The sequence below is a fragment of the Caenorhabditis remanei genome, chromosome X (assembly GCF_010183535.1).
Source record: "Caenorhabditis remanei strain PX506 chromosome X, whole genome shotgun sequence".
Classification (NCBI taxonomy): domain Eukaryota; kingdom Metazoa; phylum Nematoda; class Chromadorea; order Rhabditida; family Rhabditidae; genus Caenorhabditis; species Caenorhabditis remanei.
Genome location: NC_071333.1, coordinates 5,051,926 through 5,060,991, shown reverse-complemented (window position 1 = coordinate 5,060,991; position 9,066 = coordinate 5,051,926). Strand labels below are relative to the sequence as shown.

General features: G+C 35.9%; 2 protein-coding genes across 2 annotated transcripts; one reads left to right on the top strand and one right to left on the bottom strand.

Annotated features, from left to right (window-relative positions):
* Window positions 1-2,527: 2,527 nt before the first annotated feature.
* Window positions 2,528-3,137, top strand: GCK72_022959 (uncharacterized protein; the record flags this gene model as incomplete). The annotated part of the gene is made up of 4 exons (XM_053735150.1): window positions 2,528-2,685; window positions 2,733-2,832; window positions 2,878-2,978; window positions 3,032-3,137. 4 exons carry the CDS (start codon window positions 2,528-2,530, stop codon window positions 3,135-3,137), a joined length of 465 nt encoding a protein of 154 aa, XP_053578716.1.
* Window positions 3,138-3,721: 584 nt separating this feature from the next.
* On the bottom strand, window positions 3,722-5,229 carry GCK72_022958 (uncharacterized protein; the record flags this gene model as incomplete). Its single annotated transcript, XM_003095256.2, has 5 exons — window positions 3,722-3,965; window positions 4,014-4,434; window positions 4,543-4,680; window positions 4,727-4,973; window positions 5,020-5,229. The coding sequence occupies 5 exons, from the start codon at window positions 5,227-5,229 to the stop codon at window positions 3,722-3,724; spliced, it is 1,260 nt and encodes a 419-aa protein (XP_003095304.2).
* Window positions 5,230-9,066: the final 3,837 nt, after the last annotated feature.

Here is a 9,066-nt window from a genome sequence, read left to right as displayed (position 1 = left end):
TGCTAAGAGCGAAAATATGCGTTTTTTCTCACTTTTTCCACGAATCCCTACTCATGGATAAAAACGTCAACGTCCCAGATTTCAATTTCAATTTGCCAGAAAACGTCTATTGAGGGGACTGATTCATTCTCAAAATTTTAGCGCTCTCAGTTATGTTACTCGCTGCAGGCAGCTGATCGAATATTCACGGCTGAAACAGTAAAAGCTGAAACAGTAAATTCTGAAAACGACGGGGATTGAACTCAGAGCACTGAAATTTTGGGAATGAATCAGTCCCCTCAATAGACGTTTTCTGGCAAATTGAAATTGAAATCTGGGACTTTGACATTTTCATCCATGAGTAGGGGTTCATGGAAAAAGTGAGAAAAAACGCATACTTTCGCTCATAGCAAAAATAGGTGCTCACTACTTTTTGACTGGACATTACTCATTCAGACCAGAATTTTACGCAGATTCTGAATTTGAAAAGATCTCGTTGCAAGAGAATTTCCATGAAAAGATATTCGTCAAAGTTGAACTCGATTACCAAAAACGAACTTTTGATGATACTTTTCTTCGAGAAGATGGCATGTCAGATTATTAGTGCCAACACAAAAAACTCTTAAAATAGTCCTAATAATTCATTTATAAAAAGATTTCAATAAAATCTCATCATCTGAAAATTTTTTAAATTTTTCAGTATGGTATCTGGGTTTCAGATGGAAGGGGGCGGAGCCTAACAAAACGTTTGCGATTATTCTTATAAGAGGTTGGACAGTTACTATGCTCAATACCAACTCATTTAGACTCGTTTGAGTTTTTTCTGTGCAGTCGTCAACAGTGGGATAGTTGAGAGTAACAGAGAACGTGTCTTAAGTTTTCCTGATAGTGACTTACCTGGGAGCACATATTAATAAATGATGGGGAGAAGTGTGGCGCTGTCACGTTTTGGGACGCGGAACATTTTCCGTTCTAAATTCGTTTTTCAAAAATGTTCAAAAAGTTTTGACTCACCTTCGCAAATTCCGAAAATTCAAATTTCTTTAAAAAGAGAAATACAAGGATTCAATAAAAATCAATAAGGCCGGGGGTGACGTTTATTCCGTTAAAACATCTTGGAGGCTAATGAGAATGTTGAGGTGAGATGTGGCAGGTTGTCTCGTTTCTGCGCGCAAACGCAGTGTGTTCCTGCGTTTGCGATAAGATAGAGCGCGTTTACTCCACAATCAGCCAGTCTTCAGTCTACAGCCGAGTACTAGCTGCAGCAGTGTTCTTTCTTTGTTGTTAATTGTTCTGATTATGGAAAATCGGATACGTGAAGAGGAGGTTTAGGGCTTATGAGGCCTGGATATCTTCCGTAGGGTAGAAGCAAATCATATCTACGTTGGGAAATGTGAGTGACATAACCGCGTCTTCAATGTTTTGTTAGTGAAGAGTGACAGATTAGATAATTTGATCAGTCACTCTGATGTCTGAAATTTAGTGTAGAATGATATGTTAATTTATTACGCTCCCCTGGCTTCTGCCTCCCCTATTTGCCACTTCTTTTGTGGTTTTGTTATCATAGATGAAGAATTTATATGGAAAAAATATCAAGTTTATATGGTAAAGTGTCTAAAAGTGTAATCATCATTTCCGAATTCATCGAGTTTTATTGGAATGAGCGGTATTCACATGTTATGTTCCAATTATTTCTTTGAAAGTAACCCCTTTCTCTATTTGGTCATTTTCAAATTCAACAATGATGTTTTTCATTTTAGTGTTGATTGACTAGCAGTAACATTCTCAGAGGCAGCGCATTGAATAGATAAGGAAAAAGAGTGTATTATTTATTTGAGTTTGATGACTTGGTATAACGGTTGATTGTTGATTTAAACTATAGTCAACCGAGTGTACCATGAACAAATAGTAAACAAAAAGGGAGAAAAAAGATTTTTGTTAGACTACAGATAAAATTGTTTTGAAAAAATTTACTACGCAGCAGATGAGAAAACGAGAAAGAAATGACAACAATAAAGCCGGAATAGTTTTCTGTTCTTTTTTCTCTCTGATAATATCAGATTTTATTTTTCGGAATGGTATAATTTAGTTCCATATCACAAAAGCAGCCGACTCCCTTAATTTTTACAATTTTCGTCTTTTTCTCAGAACTGTTCCAGTTTCTGTTCGGAATGGAATTCCTGGATGTCATGAATATTTCATGGGCATCTTCTCAGCGACGTGTCTATCAAAACTCCCCTTTCAATAAATCTATTACTGCCCGATTTTTACGATTCAAAAAGGACTCTATTACTTGAAAATTTATCACGAAATTGGTGGCGTTTTTTTACGATCGGGCAAACAAAAGGGAAGAAGGAGAGTTGCGTACCTCTATTGTAGTAGGCTAATGTTCTTATCAGTCCGAAAATTGTTTAGGACTCTGCTCGTGTGAGCCATATTTTTTAAAATTATTAGTCGTCAATCAGTTTGTCAACAAAATAACATGGTAACGCCTCTTGCAAAATATTGTTTTTAAAGCCAATTGAACATAACGAATCATCTTGTCATTATGGCAATATTAATCAGTATCGCTGTGCTGTTATCTTTGTTGCCATTCTGTGAAAATGGAGTTCAAAGAGACAAAGATTTTTCAATTGCGGCAACATTCACTTGTGATTTGCAGCACAGCTTTTGTCTTTTTGGACACATTCTTGAAACTGAGCCTATGTGAGTTTTTCAATTGTTTTCGATATGTTGAAACTACTGTTTTTCAGTTCTCCTGATGAAATATTAGAAAACATAGACTTTCAATGTCATCGAGAGAGTTTTACTTTGAAAACCTCAATTAACACTGGCGATTGTTCTTTTTTCGAGGTGAGTATAAGTAATAACAATATATAGCAAAAACAATTTTTAAAGAGCTCAATTCATCTTTCTTTGGAAATTATTCACAATTGCACCACGACCAAAAAAGTTTTGAGAAGCTATAAAGCTTTGTCAATAATTAATGAAAAAGATCTGTGAGTTGAAATGAGTTTTTTGAGATGGAAAAAAACGATATCATTTTTTGCAGCCCATCACGACTTAGATCGAAAGTCGACATTCTTGACAGAGGAATACCAGCAACTGGAATTCTTTTCCACGATAATTCTTATTCTGATGAGGAGGATGACTGCTGAAAACGAATAATGTTTACAAAGGCCCATTTAAAAACATCTGTGATATTATTTCTGTTCCTTTTTTCTTTTTTAGATAAGTTTTTTAATTACATTATTTGTTTAATTTTATGTTGAAAAATACAAGAAAAATTACATGATAAAATTTTCGACTGAATTTAAATCAGAAAAATTTTTCTATCTGGAGAAGCAAAAATCTTAATATTTATGCTTTCAAAAATAAACTCTCAATCACGTCTGTGTATCCGCGAGTCCGGATGTCCAGGATTTTAATTCTTACGTCTGTCTGTGTATCTGAGGGTCCGGATGTCTAAGATTTAAGATGATCAAAAAATTAAAGATGACAACACATGGAAAAGATATTCATTTGGTTTTTTGAGTGAACATTGACAGGAAAACATAATTGTTGAAATTGAGAGAAAGAGGAAAAAGTATAGGCAATGAAGTTGATTGATATAATGAATGAGTAAATTGAAATTGAATTTTGAGTGTCAGAAAGATGGAACTATTCAGTTCAAACTTGCTGAAGTTGGCGGACACAAAAGTTAAAGAACAAATCATTTACAGGAGAAATAAAATGAAGTTATTTAGGCCGATGCCTCGGAGATATCATCAGAACCTGATTGATTCATTTGTTGGCCAAGCTTTGAGTAACGAATACGACGTCGAGAATTGAAGAAAAAGTTCGACACTTGAGACAAATCAATCTTAAGTTGCTCAGCAATGGCCACTTTTAATTCGTCTGATGGATTTGGGTGCGACTTGAAAAAAGCCTCCAAAGTTTTCTTCTGAACCAATGTGAAGAAAAATCTTTCGCGAGATTTCGAATATCTGAAACAAGTTGACATATAACTTTGGAATCAATAACAGGAAACTAACGGTTTTAATTTTGTCGAAGAAATGGTCTTATAGTCTCCCAGTTTATCAAGACGTTCTTGGAGTGGGAGAACAAGCCAATTATTCATCTTGTGGTAAGTTTCTCGTCCTGCTGTGTGCAATAGTTCCCACGGCTTCGGGTGCTTGAGCAATTCAGAGACTGTCCCCTGACTGCGGCCCAGCACTTTCTTTGCAAACACCGTTTGTGAAATTTGATGTTTTTTCAATTCATTCAAAATTTTTTCAGAGAGATCGTTAGTATCAAGAGACACGGAGTCATCGATTTTTACTGTCAAAATGTTTGGTTTGGTGAATTTAGTAATCGATGATGGGCAAACAGAACTTGTTTCAAATGCACTGTTCTCGTTCATTGGAGTTCCTATTGTATCAATCTCCTCCAACTTTATCTGACGATTACAAGGCTCTGAAAACAGCACTTTTGTCGTAGAATTTTCAAAACATTTGATATAATCTCAACAATTTTTCACTATTTCCTTTAAAACTACAAACGTTTCCGATTCAGGTGACTCACCTTTAGTAAAACTTTTTGGTTCGGTGAATTGAACGAGTGATGATGGAAAAACGGAATTTGTTTCAGATACGTTGCTTTCATTCATTGGAGTTTCTATTGTGTCAACCTCTTCTAATTTGATAGGGCGGTTGCAAAACTCTGAAAACAGTTCTTTCGAAATGAGAAACTGACTGAGGAGACTCACTTTTTGGTAAGAGACAATTTTCTGTTTCTTCTTCTTTTTCTTCGTTTTTCACTTCAGTGGTCACAGTGTCTTTTGTATAGATATCATCGTAATCTTTCATCTGATTAAGAGAGGCATTTTCAGCAGCCGCTGGAGAATGCTGCTTGCTTTCGCAGAAATACGGTTCAGTTTTAATAATCTGGGGCTCTAATTGTCTCTGAAGTGGAAGTTTGTTTACATATTGAGGATAATGACGAGTTTCCTCCCTCTGAAAAATGAAATTGAACATTTGAATGCTGGAGTGAAACACATACCTCCACACTCAAAAAGTTGTTATAACTTGTCTGATGCCATGAAGGGGGTGCAGGGACTGCAGGAATATAGTGATAGAAGTTTCCAGAGAGTAGGAATGGATGCGCATATCCAGGTCGCCAGGCGGCTGATGGTCCCGGTTGATTTTGATTATCGGTTTCAAGCAAATAATCCGGCAACTTTTGATAAAAGCTCCTGCTTTTTGAGTCCATTTGATCCGGAAGGAATTGATGAAATGTCTAGAAGGAGATGTCCAAAGTATTAGAAGTTAAAAGATGTAAACAGAAAGATCGATCGATATGGAGAAGAAAAGAATCGCAATGAGCGAACAAACAAAGAAATGGCGTGTTTTCTCATCAAACACTGTTTGGAGTCGTCGAGGAATGAGAACACTAAAATGACATATGATTTCAATGTCTAGTAGAGGACGAGTGTAATAAACGACCAGATGGTGGATTAGATGAACGCGGGTCGGTTATTGAGTGACGTTAGGAAAAATCGATGTCAAGCATTTTTCGGACTATCGGCAAAGAGTCTGAGCTGGAAAGCACACGAATTTCATTCAGAAGGACACCTATACGTAACGAAAAAGATGAAAGATTAAGGCTAGGTTGGTTTTTATATTTTAGCAAGGTTAGATGAAATCTGTCAAATATAAAAGCTGATGAAGAAACGTGGCCTAGTAAAGAGGAATTACGTTTATTCTCTTCAAAAACATGATTTGAAAGGACACCTGAGGGATGAGAACGCTAAAATGACATACAATGTTTTTTCAGGGCCAAACTTGATCTTCCAGAGAAAATAAAGTGATATTGAAAAGAATGGTCATCAGAAAACTTGTGATAATCGGCTCATTGGTGTCAAAAAATAGTAAAGAGCAGCTACATTTATGTGCTTATCAACTGTCCTACTTGATCGAAATCTGCAATATTTGGAAAAATGAGGAATAATAAAGAGAAATGACGTGTACATTCATCAATCATTGGAGGGTCAATAGAGGAGTGCGAAGGCTCAAATGACTCATAATTTCTGTATATCTTTCTTTCTGAGCTAAACGTGATCTGGGAAAAGAAATTATGTGAGTGCGACCAAGGAGTCGATGGTTGGTTGGATGGAAACTGGTCGTGTATCGAGTGATGCTTCGACAATGCCAGCTACCGTAAAACTGTAATAGAAGGGCCCCTTTTTTAGAAGTGCTCCTGTAATAGAGGCGCACTTGTGAACGAGGTTTGAAAAATAGAGGCGCATGCACCTCTATTACAGTTTTTACGGTATTTTCTAGACGTATCGTTAGGAAACTGAAATTCGAGAGCACACAAGATTCATTTTGAGTAGAAATGCAGATACAAAAATTTGGAAAAAGACATTGGAAAAAGACATTGGAAATTAAAAATTAGGTTGATATCAAAGGAAATTTTTAAAAATGTTACTTTCAGCAAAACATAGGAGAGCGCGATTAGCGGTGAACCTGTTTAGTTGTAAACAGTTTTATCTTGGAATGAAATGCACTGCAAACACACAATTTCTCATTTGTGCGCGTTTACTCAAATGACTCATCGGCTAAGTATCAAGTGAATAATAAACTAGAATTTTCGGATTTCTAGATTTTTGGAATACCGGATTTCCATTGTCCCGTATACTCAGATTCTCGGATTCTCAGCAGTTTTTTTCCCTGAATTTATAATTTGTATCAGATTTAGTCAATGCCGCCGTAGTACGTCCCCCTCTCATTTGTCAACCCACTCATCCGAATTGCTTGCTGATATCGTGTTCAAATTTTAAACAAAACATATAACATTTATTGAAATTTTAAAAATAACATTTAAAAATCACTTGCAATACAAGCTAACACAATTCTGAACTACCACTTGCGGCACGTTCATTCTTTCCAACACGGCGTCGTCCAATTCTCCATTTTCTGTCTTTTCATTGCATCCATCTCCCCAAAATACTACTCGAGATTCTTGAAAAATTTCCAGCTCTCCTCCATCGCCCACTTCAGTCCTCTGTCCTTCGAGTTACATCCGTACTCGAATTTCATCTTCACCACTGTATTTTTCTTTGCCAGTTTTAGAAACAGGTGCATTTTATTGAGCACTGGCTCTTCGCCTCGAATTCTAAGCAATGGATTCTAAAAAGTTCTCGAGACGGTCGGAATCAAGGCCACGAACTACGTCACACCCACATTACACGGATTCTCCCAAAGCCCCCGTGTCACCGACGGGCTTCAAAGAATATTGCTCCGCGAGAGTGTTCCTGGCTTTGCTCTGCTTTTCGAATCGGCTCATATGCTTGAGTACTTCTCAACACGCTGATTCCGAATATGTAATCCAGTTTGGTAGAACACTTCACTGAATCGAGATATATGCATTTTTATTTATGTATGGGGCAAAAATAGGATTTTTCAAGAGACACAAAATTAATTTTAAACCAGACTTTAAAAAAAATTTCTGCGTGATACTTGTGAATAAACTTTGAAAAAGCATAATCTACTAGAAAAATATTCAAAAAAAATTTGTGCATTGTTTTCATATTTGACAGTTTGACAATTATAATGAAATAATTTCTAAAAACATTTTTTTCTGTCTGTGTTTTATCACGAAATTCTTCCATACCCTGTTTCAACGAATCGTTGTGGATTTATGGATTTTTAACGTGGACCAAACTTCTGTAAAGTATGAAATGGCTGAAAACCAATCTTTACATGAACGAAAAAAGAAGAAAATCGAAAAAAAAATGCCCAGCGGAAAAACGCTTTGAGTCATACAGTAGCGAGCATAAGTGAGTACCCCTAGGTACTTTTATGTGTAACTCAGCTGAATCATGTCCGTTTTGCCAAAACTTTTTTTTGAAAGGAAGCCAAAAAATTCAACAATACGAATATATGTTTTTCGAAAAACTTCCATCACTGATTTTTTCGATAATCGATTTTTCCTGATCTTGATTTGAAAATCCGAAAAAAAACTTTTTATTTTTCTCTTGGAGTTATTGAGTTTTTTGTTTAGAAATGTTGGAAAATGATCAGATAAACAAAAATTGTGTTGAATTGGCTTCTCAACTCCTGAGCATCGTGCTAGAGCTCCAGAAGTCAAAAGTAGTGTCCTCGGAAAAATCTTCATAACTCATCAAAAAATGTTTCAAATTAGCCAAAACATGCATCAAAAAACGTGTCTTGTGTTTTTCTACAAACCAACATCAAAAAATTACAGATTAAGAGAAAATAATTTTTCTAATTTTTTTCGCTAAAAATTTTTTTAATTCCTATTTTTTCTCAATTTCTGGTATTTTCTGACTACAGCACAAACAAGGAACACATAAATGTGTTTTATTATGTGTGATAAAGCATCTTGCATGCAATATTTAAAAGTTATGTTTGTTTTTCATCCAGAAACTCTCACTTAGGCTCGCTACTGTAGTTTACTGTAAATCCATGCATTTCGGCTACTTTTGTATATAATTGGCATTGAGTATATAATTGGAAAAACGTTCATTACCTTGGCTGAACGACAAACCCCACAATCATTCCAAAGAATGGTGACATCATTTACGGATTTATACGTCACCAACACCAAATCCAAATTGTTCAGTTAGTGCTGAGCCAATTCAAAGCACGGCACAAAGGATTAATGAGAAGAGGGTTCTTTGTAGATCAAATATTTGATAAACGACCAGCGGATTTCCAAACTCCGGATCAATTCTGTCTCAACGCTCAGGCAACAGGTGTGGTGTGGTGTCTAGCCCTATTTATCTCCACTGGCAGTATCTCACACTTGACAGATGGCAGAACAAAAGAGCAGATGGAAAATTGTACGCTATCTCTCTTAAAAAACAATTAAGTCGACAAATAACCCTCTAACAACAGTAGTATTGCTTATATCTAGATTTTTGAGTCACATTGAGTATTCGATTGGTCCGTTTTTGACAATAGTCAAATATTTGAAGAGCATTCCATTATTTGAAACAGATGGTTATGCATAGAAACAGATTTAATTCATGTGAACGCAAGTTAAAAATACGAGATTGTCTAAAAATTAAAACCAGTGATAGCT